This window comes from Somniosus microcephalus, chromosome 13, assembly GCF_052327205.1.
Source record: "Somniosus microcephalus isolate GS21.2 chromosome 13, FLI_Smic_1.0, whole genome shotgun sequence".
Lineage (NCBI taxonomy): Eukaryota > Metazoa > Chordata > Chondrichthyes > Squaliformes > Somniosidae > Somniosus > Somniosus microcephalus.
The window spans coordinates 50066447-50084314 of NC_140999.1; the positions used below are offsets into that span (position 1 = coordinate 50066447).

At 50.5% G+C, this 17868-nt stretch overlaps 1 protein-coding gene across 2 annotated transcripts in view; it reads right to left on the reverse strand.

Annotated features, from left to right (window-relative positions):
• Positions 1-17868, reverse strand: part of shdb (Src homology 2 domain containing transforming protein D, b) — a 438631-nt gene that overhangs the window by 227877 nt on the left and 192886 nt on the right. For both annotated transcript variants that reach the window (XM_086004909.1, XM_086004910.1), the window contains exon 4: positions 7805-8020. In XM_086004909.1, coding sequence (XP_085861035.1) covers positions 7805-8020 — 216 coding nt within the window. The remainder of the gene's footprint in view (positions 1-7804; positions 8021-17868) is intronic.

A 17868-nucleotide genomic window follows, 5' to 3' on the forward strand; every position in this document is an offset into this window, starting at 1 on the left:
GCCAACTTACCCTGTCGTGAGTTGAGTCTACACTGATGTATCTGATAAGCTGACAGCTGCAGAAGTGATATAAAGGATACCATGTTGCAGATGTTCAGTTTCTGTTGGTTACTGCATTTGTAAGACATATAGGGGGAGAAATTCGGTATCGCCCCGTTTGGGGCGCAATTATCGGCCGGGCGCAAAGTTTAGCACCTGGTGCTAATTATCACCTCTGACTGCAAACTTGGCTTCTATCGCCCCGGAGGTGTTTTGAGCGCTAAGTCAGGTGCTACACACCTCTCTTAAGGCGCTAACGCCGAGGAGTGAGGCACTACCTCAGAGCACTGGCGAAGCTCATGTGATGTCAGTTAGCAATGGAACACAGACACACTGGCGCCGGCCAGTTCTTAAAGGGGAGGGTCGATCTTGCTCTCCAGCCACAACCTGCTCATTGCAGCCTTGAATCTCGGTTTTAAATCAAGGTGGACTATGTTATTTCTGTGCAAGAAAGCAACATCCACTAACATCTGTCTCATGAGCCGTTTGACCTGTACATCAATTCTGCTGGAAAGAACAATGGAGAGGCCCAGGGAAAGAGCTCAGAGTGCAGCCCCCATAGTCACTTCTAAATCGATGCAAGGAAGGTCAAATCAAAATGAACCTGCAAAGTGCTGCTCAGTACCCTAAACTTCTTCACACAGCGTTGAATCTCTCCAGAAGTCTCTCTCTCTCACTCAGAATGCGTGGTGCAAAAATGTCACAGACAAAAAATAGGCAGGAAGCCATCGCCTTTAAATAGCGCTCCCCAGTCCCTTCACGACTGCAGAACGTTCCCCTCTACCTGTCGTTGCTAGCAGCAGGCGGTAAGGCAGTCGCGCCACTCAATATCCGGTCTGTGGCGCTACCGGGGCGTTGCACGCACGAATGACGTCACGAACTGCGGACGCAGGAGATCGTAGCGGTAGTGTTTAGCGCCGCTGCAAAATGTCTGGTTAATTTCGCGAGCAGCGCAAACATCGCCGTGCCCGGGCGCTAGTTGCTTTGCGCCCTGTTAGCGCCCTCTTAGGGTGCTAACGGGAGGCGCTAATCAACCGAATTTTCGCCCCATAGAGATTTCTTAAGCTTGCAAAGTGTTTAGAGCCAACTGTATAATTAGTGCCACCTCATTGGAACAACCTCTCTCACCATTGACAGATTGCTTCTGTCATCTCACCTGCAGCTGCCATCTATTGCAGCAACATCGGTGCCCTTGAAAAAATCAGACCTTGGTCCTCAGAATCCTTCAACGATCAGCTTCAACACCAACATCACTAGGCACACCAACATCACCACCAAACTTCTCCGCCGTCACCTGATGCTGCACAGGACACAGGGCATCAGGACCCGAGCACATTGCTGTCCGGGAAGCCAGGGATGGCCTCAATATGGCCAGATTTACTTCACTTGACACTGTACACCCTGGCTGCCACATGATGCGCCAGGTTGACACCACCCCACACCAACACCATAAAGCATCCCTACAATGCCCAAGCCATTCCTTTCACACTCATCGCCATTGCGGGGGGTACCGTCATGTCTCACCATTCACTGCAACTCACTAAGCCACTTCCAAAGGTGCACACAAATCTATCCAAGAACACAAAGTGTTGAAAATAAAGATTTCAATGTTTGACAGCACATTAACAGAAACTTCACATGAACATTGGCTAAAACACCCAAGTGCCTACCCTTGTGTGTTGTTACTTGGTATGCTTGGGCTAGGATGAGGGTGAGTATGAGGGGTGGCTAGTGAGATGGGGAAGTGATAATATAGACAGAGAGGGCTGGGTGGAAGAGCAAGCTAAGCTGGTGTGAGTAAGGATGTGCAGGAGTAGGGTAGGGAAGGCAGAGTGATGGGAATGCGATGAGTGGCACAGCAGGGTGAGGTTGAGTGTGGCTTGGTAGTAACGTTTCGTGATCTACTGAGATCATTGAATGGTTGGCACCACTGCAGCCAGGCACTCCTGACGACATCCCTGCTTGTGTCCTCCTGTGCAATGTGCAACCAGGCTGTGTTGATCTCCTGGGGAGGTCTCTTCCGCCCATGGGAAGGGAACAGGACCTCCCTGCGTGCTGTGACTCTCTCCATAAGCATATGGAGGGAGTCATGCGTGAGCCTGGGTGCAGACGTGCACCTTTGTGCAGTCATTGTCAGTGTTTGCAGCATCTCAATGCTGTAGAACACTGACAGCACAACTGTCAAAATCAATATGGCCGTGGTCCCTTTAAGCAAACCGGCTGATGACGCGTCATCAAATGACATCATCAGTCCCGCTTCCTGTTAATTGGCCGTGAACCCCGCTGGGCGGGCTTAACAAAGTCAATCAATGGAAAATCTTTTTGAGAGAGCGGGTGCAGTTGGGAGCGGGACCGGAACCCGCCAACCAGCTCGCCTCTGCAGGGAAAGTCCAGCCCTATGTCTCCATTAATAAAGCCAAGGATCCATATGCTTTTTTAATGGCCTTGTCAACTTGTCCTGCCAAAGACTTGTTATAAAGTGTGTATTCTGGGGTTCCCTCCCCCTGGGCTGTTTACAGTGACCTCTCTCTGTAACTCCACTTATATTTACACTGAACCCTGTGTGTGGACAATAAACATAAATCGTGATTCATGTTCCTCTGTGGCTGATCCCCGCTCCGGCCTGGTGTCTCCCCTCAATCCCCAGTGTCTCCTGTGGCCGGCCCTGGTGTCTCCCCTCAATCCCCACTGTGTCCTGTGGCCGGGCCTGGTGTCTCCCCTCAATCCCCAGTGTGTCCTGTGGCTAAGCCTGGTGTCTCCCCTCAATCCCCACTGTGTCCTGTGGCTGGGCCTGGTGTCTCCACTCAATCCCCAGTGTCTCCTGTGGCTGGGCCTGGTGTCTCCCCTCAATCCCCAGTGTGTCCTGTGGCTGGGCCTGGTGTCTCCCCTCAATCCCCAGTTTCTCCTGTGGCCGGCCTGGTGTCTCCCCTCAATCCCCACTGTGTCCTGTGGTCGGGCCTGGTGTCTCCTCTCAATCCCCAGTGTGTCCTGTGGCTGAGCCTGGTGTCTCCCCTCAATCTCCACTGTGTCCTGTGGCTGGGCCTGGTGTCTCCACTCAATCCCCAGTGTCTCCTGTGGCTGGGCCTGGTGTCTTCACTCAATCCCCACTGTGTCCTGTGGCTGGGCCTGGTGTCTCTCCTCAATCCCTGGTGTCTCCCCTCAATCCCCAGTGTCTCCTGTGGCCGGCCTGGTGTCACTCCTCAATCCCCAGTGTCTCCTGTGGCTGGGCTTGGTGTCTCCCCTCAATTCCCAGTGTTTCCTGTGGCTGGGCCTGGTGTCTCCCCTCAATCCCCAGTGTCTCCTGTGGCCGGCCTGGTGTCTCTCCTCAATCCCCAGTGTCTCCTGTGGCCGGGCCTGGTGTCTCTCCTCAATCCCCAGTGTCTCCTGTGGCCGGGCCTGGTGTCTCCCCTCAATCCCCAGTGTCTCCTGTGGCTGGGCCTGGTGTCTCCCCTCAATTCCCCAGTGTGTCCTGTGGCCGGGCCTGGTGTCTCCCCTCAATCCCCAGTGTCTCCTGTGGCTGGGCCTGGTGTCTCCCCTCAATTCCCCAGTGTGTCCTGTGGCCGGGCCTGGTGTCTCCCCTCAATCCCCAGTGTCTCCTGTGGCCGGGCCTGGTGTCTCCCCTCAATCCCCAGTGTCTCCTGTGGCCGGGCCTGGTGTCTCCCCTCAATCCCCAGTGTCTCCTGTGGCCGGGCCTGGTGTCTCCCCTCAATCCCCAGTGTGTCCTGTGGCTGCGCCTGGTGTCGCCCCTCAATCCCCAGTGTCTCCTGTGGCTGATCCTGGTGTCTCCCCTCAATCCCCAGTGTCTCCTGTGGCTGGCCTGGTGTCTGCCCTCAATCCCCAGAGTCTCCTGTGGCTGGGCCTGGTGTCTCCCCTCAATCTCCAGTGTCTCCTGTGGCCGGCCTGGTGTCTGCCCTCAATCCCCAGAGTCTTCTGTGGCCGAGCCTGGTGTCTCCCCTCAATCCCCAGAGTCCCCTGTGGCTGGGCCTGGTGTCTCCCCTCAATCCCCAGTGTGTCCTGTGGCTGGGCCTGGTGTCTCCCCTCAATCCCCAGTGTCTCCTGTGGCTGGGCCTGGTGTCTCCCCTCAATCCCCACTGTGTCCTGTGGCTGAGCCTGGTGTCTCCCCTCAATCCCCACTGTGTCCTGTGGCTGAGCCTGGTGTCTCCCCTCAATCCCCAGTGTCTCCTGTGGCTGGCCTGGTGTCTCCCCTCAATCCCCAGTGTCTCCTGTGGCCGGGCCTGGTGTCTCCCCTCAATCCCCAGTGTCTCCTGTGGCCGGGCCTGGTGTCTCCCCTCAATCCCCAGTGTCTCCTGTGGCCAGGCCTGGTGTCTCCCCTCAATCCCCAGTGTCTCCTGTGGCCGAGCCTGGTGTCTCCCCTCAATCCCCAGTGTCTCCTGTGGCTGGGACTGGTGTCTCCCCTCAATCCCCAGTGTCTCCTGTGGCCGGGCCTGGTGTCTCTCCTCAATCCCCACTGTCTCCTGTGGCCGGGCCTGGTGTCTCCCCTCAATCCCCAGTGTCTCCTGTGGCTGGGCCTGGTGTCTCCCCTCAATCCCCAGTGTCTCCTGTGGCTGAGCCTAGTGTCTCCCCTCAATCCCCAGTGTCTCCTGTGGCCGGGCCTGGTGTCTCCCCTCAATCCCCAGTGTCTCCTGTGGCCGGGCCTGGTGTCTCCCCTCAATCCCCAGTGTCTCCTGTGGCTGGGCCTGGTGTCTCCCCTCAATCCCCAGTGTCTCCTGTGGCTGGGCCTGGTGTCTCCCCTCAATCCCCAGTGTCTCCTGTGGCTGGGCCTGGTGTCTCCCCTCAATCCCCAGTGTCTCCTGTGGCTGGGCCTGGTGTCCACCCTCAATCCCCAGTGTCTCCTGTGGCTGGGCCTGGTGTCCACCCTCAATCCCCAGTGTCTCCTGACATGTTGATACAGAAGGAGTGAAATTAAATAAAGTCAGACAGGGGATGGGAAACAAGAGTGAACTGGAGAAAGAATGGCACTCGGTAAAGTTTATTTTAGTAAAACTAACTAACTAATTATTGTTTATTTTGGTAGCTCAGCATTAATAATCTGAGAATAAATCTATTGCTGGTGTTTCTGTGGATTTATTACTGTAGTATTAGTGGCTGTCTCACCAAATGAGAGCTGCAAACAAATAATACCAGTCAGTCTACAGTTTCCCTGAATTTGCCGGCAATGCTACCAATTATTTTTTTATAGAATCACACAGCACAGAATGAGGACATTCAGTCCATCGTGCCTGTGTCGGCTCTTTGAAAGAGCTATTCAATTAGTTCCACTCCCCTTCATGGCATTTAAGATGGGTGCCAATCTCTGGGATCCTTTGTGTGATGTGGAGACTCAAATACAAACGCAGGGGACAGTGCATTGGGTTTATGTTACAGAAGCAGGCGGTTTGAACCAAACGGCAAATTCAAAGGCCCACATTCTCCTGTCGGTTTCCTGAAATATAGCTGACAAAGGGGAGAATCAGCTGCTTGATTGTTGTCTGCAGTCCTCTAATATAAGAGTGCCTGAAGGGTTAATACATTAGGGATAAGAGGAAGGCCACAGCTGCTTGGAGAAGCAATTTATCTCTGGAGAGAGCAACCCAGAATATATCTTCAATTGAGATGCCAGTTCCAGCTAGTTAGGCCTCATTGGTTTTTCCATGACTCCCCCACTTGTTATTATAGCAACAGTGAACCCTTCCCCCATCTCAATTCTTTGAACAAGAGAGGTCCCTGTGGTAAGTGCTCAGCACTCAGTACAGAAACTTTCCATTAGCGTTAACTATTTAAGTTGTAGGCTAGTTTGTTTACATTTTTGCAGGCTTGCATTAGGAAGCCCCTCAGATCATATCCTTCTGGGAAACCAACCCTCCCAACACCATTCAACTTGCACCTGAACAAACCGGCAGGACTACGGTTTTACTATCTCGTCTGATAGAAGGTACCTCTGACAGTGCAGCACTCCCTCAGTAGGGCACTGGTGGCCAGACTAGATGTTATGTGCTCAAGTCCTCATGTGAAGCTCTGGCCTGCAGCCTTCTGACCCAAGAGCAACCAATTGAGCCAAGCTGACCCTTGATTGAAGCAAGCAGCCAACCTTTTCTTGAGAAGACCAGTGATTAGGAGGAACAGAAGTTAAAGGTACCCAGATAGCTCAGTTTAAAAAAAGACTTGAATTTATATAGCACCTTTCATGACCACCAGACGTCCCAAAGCGCTTTACAGCCAATGAAGCACTTTTTGAAGTGTAGTCACTGTTGTATTGTAGGAAACGTGGCAGCCAATTTGTGCACAGCAAGCTTCCACAAACAGCAATGTGAAAATGACCAGATAATCTGTTTTAGTGATGTTGACTGAGGGACAAATATTGGCCAGGACACTGGGGATAACTCCCCATCTCACTGATGTAAATTTACTTTTCACTAATTTTCATTCCTGTCCTCTGGTCCTGATTTCCTGATATATTTTGAACTAATAGTCCATCTTTGTGCTCGGGATAGCAGTTAGTTTATGTTAGTGAAGTATAAAAATGTTTTAGTGATGTTGATTGAGTGATAAATATTGGCCAGGACACCGGGGAGAACTCCCCTGCTCTTCTTCGAAATAGTGGCCATGGGATCTTTTACATCCACCTGAGAGGGCAGACAGGGCCTCGGTTTAACGTCTCATCCGAAAGACGGCACCTCTGACAGTGCAGCATTCCAATTGGGAAATGAATCATGTGTCATGACACTGAACTACATAAGCCAGGAAGACCCAGGTTCAATCTCTAGTCTATGCTGAGCTAGCTGATTTCAGCTAGGGTAATGGAAGGACAGGCCAATTGGCCTCAGTGCCCCAGGGATGCGGAGAGGCAAGAAAGCCAGGGTCCCCAATTGCTATTCAGTGACCCTTGCTGGAAGGCACATGCATGGCTGTCACGTGAGGACAAGATCGTGCTGGACTGAGCACGTACCAACACTCACTGTCCAGCTTTATCAATGAAAAACAGCCGCTTTGGAAAGGCATCGGATGGCTACTGGCATCTGTGGAGCCATATCCCAGTGTGACTCGGTGTGAGCGGGAGAGGAGCGGAGAGGGGACTGGTTTTATAATCCAGTCGGTGATTTTCTCATTGTTCTCTTTTCCTTATGTCTCATCACTGATGTAAAGAATTCCAGATATGTCACATGAAGATGAAACTGCCACAATCAACAAGCACTATAACCGTGTACTGGCATCGGGAGATCACACTGAACCAGGTCAAGCACTTCATCATCATTCACATCTCCTCTGGGACAGACACTCAAGTGTCACTTGAAAGAAGGTGAAGAGCTTCTCATTTCACCTTTATTTTGTTGGATGCGAGACAGAAATGGGGAGACAGAAATCAGTCTGTGAGATACAAGGGCAGGCAGATATCAGTCTCCAGTGAGGCCGCTCTGAACTCAAAGGTTAAGGAGCAATAGGATCAATTTCCTGTTGGATCTTGAGTGACCTGCACAACGTGCTACTGAGCCGCACAGTATCGATGTGCACTTGTGAGGCGCGTGCGTGAGGACAGGATTGGGCTCAGTTGTGCTGACTACTATGGTTGAACAGCCCACTGACTGGACTTCGACCAGCAGAGTGCCACTTGGGCAAGGTACCGGGGCAGCCACCACCAATGCAACTCTACCCCAGCAAAAAGGCAGCACCTTCAGAGGGAGAATGGAAGAAAATAAGGGGGCATAAACAGATCCGTCCACCAAAGCCTAACCTCTCCGTGCCAAATCTCCACATTGTAAAAATGTACCTGCAAAAGCTTTCGAGATGTGGTCCTTTTTCCACTCCCAGGGCTGGTCATACTCGTCGGCAGGCCGCTCGTCGTCTTGAGGAAGCCGGCTCTCTCGCATCTTCTGACTGGCTGCATTCTCCGCGTCCGACTCAGTGTCATTCTCCTGAGGCTCGTAGGGAGTGTCGTAGAGCTGGAGACCCTTCTTGCATTTCTTTTCTCCTTTTCTCTGGAATTCTGTGGTGGGATTTGAAAAGAAGAAAACGGTTATGCCCCAGTCTGGAGGCATTACCCAGATCTCTTACGCGCTGTGCATATTTTTGTTTGATAACGCACCATGGAACGTTACAGGTTAAACATTACATTTGAGCCAGTGCACTGTAATATTCTGCAAGACACTCCTTATATGACGTTCTTAATACAACAGCTCAATTGAACTCTGTGCTACCACCAGTGACAGACCTATATGTAGTGTATGTGCCTTTAAGACAGAACTACTTTTACAGCTCCTGTATACTGTAGTATCGGCAGTGACCACACCTGTATATAAGCTTTGCGCATGCCTCTGTACCCCCAGGCTTGAGACTACCCTCCTCCAGTAAATACCTGTTTATTGTTAAGTTACAGCATCCGTGTGGTTATTGAAAAACAGCATACCCTCAGAATCACGGATCTAACAGTGGCGACGAGTGTCGATTCGAATCTACCTGCAACAAAAAAAAAGTCGAGGCCAGGAACACGGGCGTCGACCACGAGCAACCGCCCAGTCGTCAGGCAGAGAGTGAACATCGCATGGGAGGCTGTGGAGAGCCGGGCTTGGTTCCCCAGCCACGACGATCGTCAAGAGACTGACGACAGGTCCAGCGCAGACCCTTCCCGGGCAGCGGCGGCTGGAGCCGACCGACGGCAGAGAGAAAGCCGAGCAGCGTCGACGGGGTAAGACAGAGGGTGAAGCGCACAGGGTGCAGCCGGGGGTTGAAAACCGAGCAGCGTCGAAGAAAAAACAAAAACAAACCGGAGAGAGAGAGGGTAAAGAAACAGCCGGGTTCAAGACCGAGCAGCGTCGAAAAAAAAATAAAAAATAAAAAAAAATAAAAAGAAGAACGCGCAGAGCACAGCCAGGGATCACGGGCTGAACAGGGTCCGCGGGGAGAAGAAGGGAGAGCGCGGGAGACGCCATTGAGCCGCGGAGAAGGAAGAGCGCGGGAGACGCCATTTTTAGAAGCCACAGCGGAGAAGAAGGGCGAGCGCGGGAAGGAAGGAAAGCGCGGGAGACGCCATTTTGTGCCAGCGGAGAAGAAGGGGAAGCGCAGGAGATGCCATTTTTGACAGTTAAATCACACCCAGGGATGCCGAAGAGTGGCAGTATCTCTACGTTCGACAATGAAGTCGAAGATTGGGCGACATATGTGGAATGTATTGAGGTGTACTGCAGGGCGAATGAAGTGCCAGATGCTAATAAAGCACTGATTTTGTTAAATTCCATGGGTGCAAAAACTTATGGGTTACTGCGAAATCTAATAACCCCAGAGAAGCCGGTGAACAAGAATTTCGAAAGCATAGTAGAAATCCTACAGGACCACTTAAACCTCACACCACTGCTGATAGCAGAACGATTTAAGTTCCATAAAAGGAACCAACACAAAGACGAAAGCAATGCTGAGTACCTAACGGAACTGCGCAAGCTATCGAAACACTGCCAGTTTGGAGCGGGACTAGCAGATACGTTAAGGGACAAGTTTGTGTGTGGGCTACAAAGTGAAGGAACCCAGAAACGGCTTCTATCAGAAAAGGATCTTACGCTGGACAAGGCTTTCAGTATGGCAGTATCACACGAAGCAGCCGCAAGGGGCGCTGCAGAGATACAACGGAGACCGCAAGAATATGGCACCAATGAAATGTCCTATGGAACAGGGAAGTGCTATCGCTGCGGCAGAACAACACATGACCAGAAGGATTGTTGGTTCAAGGACCAAGTGTGCAGACAGTGTGGGAAAGCAGGGCACATAGCAAGAGTCTGCAGGTCTGGGAAGAAAACCAACAGTGAGAAATCTCCACAGGAGAAGTACAAAAAGGTACACCAGGTGATGGACAGTGGTTCAGACGAACAGAAAAGTGACACAGACTCCGGAAGCAAGGAGCTGGGTTGTCTGAAACTACATAAGGTAGCCAAAATGGAGGATCACCAGACTATCTGGGTTACACTCAAGATAGATGGAGTCCAAATGAAAATGGAATTGGACACAGGATCAGCCCTAACAGTCATAAACCAAAGGGACTACAAGCGGCTATTTTCACATATACCCTTGAAAGCTACAGAGATTGTCTTGAAGACATATACGGGGCAAAAAGTCTACCCCAAAGGAAAAATAAGGGTGAAAATGATATATAAAGGCCAGGAAATACCTAAAATGGATATATATGTATTGCCAGATGAAGGACCACCACTGCTAGGACGTGAATGGATCCGGAAGGTACAATTAGATTGGCATTCCATACAGGCACTGAAGGTTGAGGCCAAAAAGGATGACGCCGTCACACCTGGACGACTGTCAAAAATGCTAACTGACGCAAAAGAAGTGTTCCAGGAGGGACTAGGAACACTAAAAGGCATAACAGCAACGATTAAAATAGAGGAAAATGCAAGCCCAAAGTTTCTTAAAGCCAGACCAGTGCCTTATGCGATCAGACCAGCTGTTGAAGCAGAGCTGGAAGGGTTGGAACGTTCAGGAGTACTGTCCAAAGTGGACTGGAGTGAGTGGGCTACACCCATCGTTCCTGTAATGAAGAGGTCGTTGAGTAATACGCCTGGGGAACCAAAGAAGGTCCGCATCTGTGGGGATTTTAAGGTGACAGTGAACCCAATCCTTCACACGGTACAATATCCACTTCCACGAATTGAGGATATTTTCGCCTCGCTACCTGGAGGTAAACGCTTCACCAAAATTGATCTAGCCCAGGCGTACTTGTAAATGGAGGTAGAAGAAGCTTCGAAACAATACCTTACGATTAACACTCATAAAGGTCTCTATCAATACAACCGGCTGGTGTTTGGAGTAGCCTCGGCTCCGGCTATCTGGCAAAGGGCAATGGATCAGGTCCAGCAAGGGATTCCAGGGACCCAGTGTTATTTGGACGACATCTTGGTCATGGGCGAAAATGACAGTGATCACCTCGCCAGCCTGGAGAAGGTGCTCACCAGATTAAAGGAGTGTGGGCTACGAGTTAATCGCCACAAGTGCGAGTTTTTCCAGAAACAGATCTCGTATTGTGGCCACGTCATAGATGAAGAGGGGTTACATAAGTCCCCTGAAAAGATTGAGGCAGTAGTCAAGGCTCCAGCACCGGAAAATGTGTCGCAACTGAGGTCGTTCCTTGGGCTGGTAAACTACTACCACAAGTTCTTACCAAATTTGTCCACGGTATTACACCCACTGAACACCCTACTGCAAACAGGGGTACCATGGAAGTGGGATGACGAACACAGACGAGCTTTCCAGAAGTGTAAAGAATTGATCACATCAAAAGAGGTGTTGGCCCATTTCAACCCAGCACTACCAATTTGTTTGGCTTGTGATGCATCACCCTATGGTATTGGAGCGGTGCTGTCACACAAATTCCCAGACGGGTTGGAGAGGCCAGTAGCCTTTGCGTCTCGGTCACTAACCTCAGCCGAGCGCAACTACGCCCAGATTGACAGGGAGGCCCTCAGCCTAGTATGGGGAGTAAAAAAATGCAACCACTATCTGCATGGGCAGAAGTTCACCTTGCTGACTGACCACCAACCACTTGTCTGCATCTTTAATCCTAAGAAGGGCGTTCCAGTGATGACTGCACAACGGTTACAAAGATGGTCCCTGTTTCTAGGGGCGAATCAATATGAAATAGAATATAAAGGCACGAGACAGCATGGGAACGCTGATGGGCTATCGCGCCTGCCACTGCCTACTGTGGAGGAAGCGCCAGCAGTGGACCCTATCGAGATATTTTATTTGTCAATAATTGAACGATTGCCAGTAACGAACGTGGATATAGAGAAGGAGACCCGCAATGATCCGACGTTGTCTCGGGTATATGATTTGACGGTGAGGGGATGGCCAACACATGGCGACTCACTGTTGCCAGCATTCTCATCCAGAAGAGAACAGCTGTCAGTATGCCAGGGGACAGTGATGTGTGGATCCAGAGTGGTGATTCCACCCAAGTTAAGGGAGAGAGTGCTAAATGAGCTACATGAAGGTCATCTGGGGGGAGTGAAAATGAAAAGCCTTGCTAGGGCTTATGTGTGGTGGCCGGGAATCGATCAACAAATCGAAGACCTAACTAAGAGCTGCTTAGGATGCCAGAAGGTCCAAAATGCACCACTACATGCCCCTCTACACCCATGGGAGTGGCCCTCCTCTCCATGGCAACGGGTGCATATTGATTTCGCTGGTCCATTCATGGACTCAATGTTCTTAATAGCAGTGGATGCTCATTCAAAGTGGCCTGAGGTGATAAAAATGTCTTCAACCACTACAGAGAAAGCTATTGCAGTCCTACGGACCATATTTGCCAGAAACGGTTTGCCAGAGCAGATTTGCTCTGATAATGGACCACAGTTTGTGTCCGAAGAGTTTCAAAAATTTATGAGAAGGAATGGGGTAAGGCATTACACATCCGCCCCGTATCATCCAGCCACAAATGGATTGGCTGAGAGGTTCGTACAAACCTTTAAGAAGGCGATAAAGGCCATGTGCGACGATGAAATTCCACTACAGCATAAGATGGACAATTTCTTATTAGCCTACCGAAACGCGACACATCCAGTTACCAACCAGACCCCGGCCATGATGTTCTTTAACCGAAGGTTGAGATCTCGTCTGGACTTGCTCAGGCCAAATGTGCGAAGAAATGTTGAGGACAAACAATTCCAGCACATCAATGAGAAGCCGACAAGGAGCTTCAATGTAGGGCAACCAGTCTTGGCCCGTGACTATCGAACAGAGAAATGGCAACCAGGAACGATATGTACAAGGCAAGGGCCATTAATGTACACAGTGGATGTCGGGGATAACATTGTGAGACGCCACGTCGATCAGATCTTAGCGTCACAGGAACGCGTCAACCCCATGTCTCGAGTACCTGGGGATGAACCCGACATACCGGTAGCATCTACCTCAGAACCAGTAGCAGTGGAACCCGATGAATTACCCGATGAAAAGGGATCAGAATTGCCTCTGCACCAAGAACAAGAACCTCAGGAAAGGCGCTATCCCGAAAGGGTCAGGAAGCCGCCCCAAAGACTGAATCTATAAATGGACTATTGTTGTTTAATGTACATGTTAAAGTGTTAATTGTTATTTGAATATTAGGGGTACTACTAATCTAAAAGGGGAGGAATTGTAGTGTATGTGCCTTTAAGTCAGAACTACTTTTACAGCTCCTGTATACTGTAGTACCGGCAGTGACCACACCTGTATATAAGCTTTGCGCATGCCTCTGTACCCCCAGTCTTGAGACTACCCTCCTCCAGTAAACACCTGTTTATTGTTAAGTTACAGCATCCGTGTGGTTATTGAAAAACAGCACACCCTTAGAATCACGGATCTAACACTATACCCATCAGTACTTCACCCCAGTGTTACACAGCTCAAAATGCTCTCTTCAGACACAACCCAAGTTTGAAAGAATAGAATCTATAGTTGTACAGCTGGGTGTTTCTCCACAGTTCAAATGAACACCGTCTGATCCTGCACTCGGACAAAACACACAGGCACAATTTTAATCCGAGGTCACCTAACGACAACCAGAACATGGAATGGGGTGGGGTGGGGGGCATGGGTAGACTTCTCCTTCCCTAGCCTGGGGCAGTAAAGTCGTATTGCTGCTGTAGCTGAGATCGACTAAGTTGGCCGAATCAAAGCTTCAAACCTGGGACCTCGCTGGAGGGTCTATACCAAGGTTATGGGTTTTTCCTGACCATTTTTCCACAGGAAGGATTTGGAAAAATGTGTCATTTGCATTTTTAAAGTATATTCATACAAGGTTTTTTTTAAAAAAAGCACCAAGATAAGAATATCGTTGTGTTGGGAGGCCGCACATCCCGGGTGTTTGGCAGGAGTTGTCTGGCATAGGCCTTTCTCTCGCGTTGTGAAAACGGGAAAATAAAAACTGAGCCACCGACAGTCAGGTTTTTAATACAAAAAAATCCACGAGTGCAGGCTTAGAGGGTTAGAATGCTGCAGGGTAGTTAGAAGTTATTTTGTTCAAGTCAAGCAAGATGACCCACTGATGTGGGGAAGTGTAGTGTTTTCATTATTTTGTATTATTACGTGAAGAGCAATTTTCCTGATTGAACTGAGGCTGTTGCTCTGTGTGTTCACCTCCTGTTAAATAAATAAAGCAGCTTAACAATTCCTATCAAACCTCATCTTATCAAGTGTTTCCTTGGTCCACCTTCAAGAAGATTGGAGAGATGCACATGTAAAGGACACATGTTCAGATCACAAGATGGGGTAACATTATTACACCCCTGGGTTACACTATTGTATAGTTAGATATTGGGCAGTATGGGTGCCTCTCTAAATGCAAGACGGGAGTGACTGTACCCAAGAGAATATCTGAGGCAAAACACTAAACTTGTAACAGTGTAAATCACAAATATTCCACTGTTCTAACAATCAGAAAGAAAGAAAAAGAAAGACATGGGGAGAAAAATTGAGTCGCGTCCCCTTTGGGACGCTAACTTCGCCGGGGCGCTACTTTCCCGAAAAATTAATGCCCCCGTGGCCAAAACTGAATGGTAGCGACCAAAGAGGGAAGCGGGGCGCTACTGGAAGCGCCCCACCTCCCTCTTGGGGGCGCTGTGAGGGAATATCGCGGCGGTACGTGCCACGGTATTGCAGGCCTTCCTCCCCTTCTTAAAGTAGAGGGGCCTTGCATAGCGCGACCCAGGGCCCAGCTGGACCACCGGGGATCGGAGTGCCGGCTAAGGAGCCCGGCACTCAAGAGAAGTGCTAGGCTCATCATGCGCAGCCGGCTCTCTGCGGGGTGGGGGGGGGGGGGGGACGGGGCTGCTCAGGAGGCCAGGGACGGCAGCGGAGGCAGGTGCTGGCAGGTGGCCAGCAACAAACATGGCCGCCCGGCACCTCGCCTTTAAATAGCACCACCCTGGCGCAGGTAGCCCCCCCTGACCCCATCGAACATAGCGTCTGGCAGTAGGTCAGGGGCGCTACCGAAGATCACGGCCGGGGCGCTGCGCACGGCGATGACGTCATCGCCGGTGGCGCAGCGCCGCGCTAATGGTTACCACCGCCGCAGCTAACCTCCCTCTGAATTTTGCAGGAGGCATTGGCGGCGCCGCACTCCGGCGCTAGTTACTTTGCGCCCCGTTAGCGCCCTCTTAGGGCGCTAACGGGAGGTGCAAAGCAACTGAATTTTTCCCCCTTAGGGATAAATATTGGCCAGGACACCGGGGATAACTCCCCTGCTTTTCTTCAAAATAGCACGGTAGGATCTTTTATGTCCACCTGAGAGACGGGCTCAGTTTAACGTGTCATCCGAAGGACGGCACCTCTGACAGTGCAGCACTCCCTCAGTACTGCACTGGTGTGTCAGCCTAGATTTTTACGCTCAAGTCTCTGGAGTGGGACTTGAACCCCACAACCTTCTGACGCAGAGGCAAGGGTGCTACCCACTGAGCCACAGGATGAGGATTAACATTATCACACGAGCTTGTGCATGAATTTAAATGTCCTGGTTCCTCATAAGCTCCAAATAGCCTGTCCTGCACCCTCGCTGTGTTTAAATTGAGACTCATCGCACCGGCTCCTACTCTTAACTCATTCTTTGCCAGGGCCTCAGAACTGTGGACCTTCTCACTTTCCCTCTGTCTTCGCTTCCTCATAAAATCTGTCCAAACTTGAGGTCACCTAACCACTGCTTGTTCATTTACCTCATCTTCTCCCCTACTGTGTCTTGCACTGTGAGCCTCAGCCCTTCACTGAGATTCATCAATAAAAGGAAAACAGAGAGGATCATTCGCATTTGGAAGAGGGTTCGAAGGATAATGAATATATGGTACTGAATGTTGTTCCTGCACTTCCGCTGGTTTTTAAAAAAATGTGAGAACACAACAAGACAATTACATGATAAAAATTAATTAGTACTATTTCCTTGAGGGGATAACGATTCGGATTTGGTGCTTGTGCTGGCTATGGCCAAGGGCTTGATTTCCAGTCAGCCACGTTCGATCTCTGGCAGTATGGGTGCTATAACTGTCCCCATGTTATGGGCGTTGAGAGAAGGGTATGCTCGAATTGGAATGAGGGGGAAAACAGGACATGGGTTCCTGATCCTACATTCTATCCATTGACCCCTGTGGCTGTTGGGGGAATGACAGGGTCTTGCTCATCTACGAGGTGTTCCGTGGTTGAATAGCCTGCCAAAATTCTATAGACTCGCACGTGAAGAGCGGCTAATTGGGTGAGGTACCGAGGTTGCCGGTGCCTCTAGAGGTCTATCCCAGCACACCAAGAAAGGAGAGGAGGAAATGGTAGAAAAAGAACTGGCTGAATGGTCTGACACTTAAAGCAGCAAAGGGGTTAAGTCCAAGCTCAGCTACAATGCCTGCCAGTACTGCCATTGTTCTCGCTCCGTCTACCCACATCACTCACAATTCTCATCATTGTCATCTTATTTCCATGCTGCAGGCCTGTTGCCAATATTCCCCAAGGCCCCCAGTTACCGTGGAAACAAGAAATATACCAATCAGCTGCTTTGCCACCTCAAGGTGAAGGGCAGCCATTGTGGGTTACAGCCGACTGTGGCTTTATTCACTCCTTAACCTTTTCTTCCTCAGAGTGTGCTCTGCATTGAAGATAATAGTAGGACACGACAAAGATAACACAATTCAAAATTAGAAGAGAAAATGTTTTATTTCCAATCTATTATTGTGCTGGATTTGGTTTCTCTGGGGTTAGTGTACTCCCTCATTTATATTACAGCTCCCTCGTTAGAAGTAGCATTCTAACATACATGAGGCACCGCAAGGGCCTCCAGAACACGCCAGACAATGTGCGTTCAGTCCTTTTATCAACCAACGCCCGCACCCAGAAATATACAGACTCATGAGGAAATAGTTGCATGGGGGAAAAATTGAGTCACGCCCCCTTTGGGGTGCTAACTTCGCAGGGGTGCTACTTTTAGCACCCTGAAAAAAATTAGCGCCCCGCAACCACAATTCATTGGTAGCGCCCCAAGAGGGAAGCAGGGCGCTACTGGAAGCGCCCCGACTCCCTCTTGGGGTGCTGTGAGGGAATATTGCGGTGCTACGTGCTGCGGTAATACAGGCCTTCCTCCCCTTCTTAAAGGGGAGGGGCTTAGTGCAGCGCGATCCGGGACCCAGCTGGGCCACCAGGGATCGGAGTGCCAGCAAAAGAGCCCAGCTCTCAAAAGGACTGCTGGGCTCACGGAGTGCAGCCGTCACTCTGCGGGGGTGGGGGGGGGGGGGTGGGGGGACTGCTGAGGAGGCCGGGGATGGCAACAGGGGCAGGTGCTGGTAGGCAGCCAGCAGCAAAAATGGCCGCCTGGCACTGCGCACAGCGATGACGTCAGCATCGCCACCGCCACCGCTAACCTCCCACTGAATTTTGCGGGAGGCATTGGCGGCGCCGCACCCAGGTGCTAGTTGCTTTGCGCCCCGTTAGCGCCGTCTTAGGGCAAAGCAACCAAATTTTTCGCCCACAGTGCCTTCCACATTGTCGAAACATCTTGTGACATTTAACACAGCGAATTACTTTGCTTGTGCTTTTAGGGGAATGCACAAACACCCGTAAGACAAATGACCATTTTAGTCTGCTTTTTGATTGAGGAAAGATCGGTCGCCAGAACAACAAATGGTGCCCGCGGTTCTTTAATCTCCACCTGGTCTGCGTTTCCTAGATTACAACAGTAACTACACTTCAAAAGTACTTCATTGGCTGCAAAACACTTTGGGAGATCCTGAGGTTGTGAAAGGCACTATATAAATGCAAGTCTTCCTTTTTTCTTTTATAGGGCCTCAGTTTATCATCTCACTTGGAGTACAGCACCTCCAACAATCT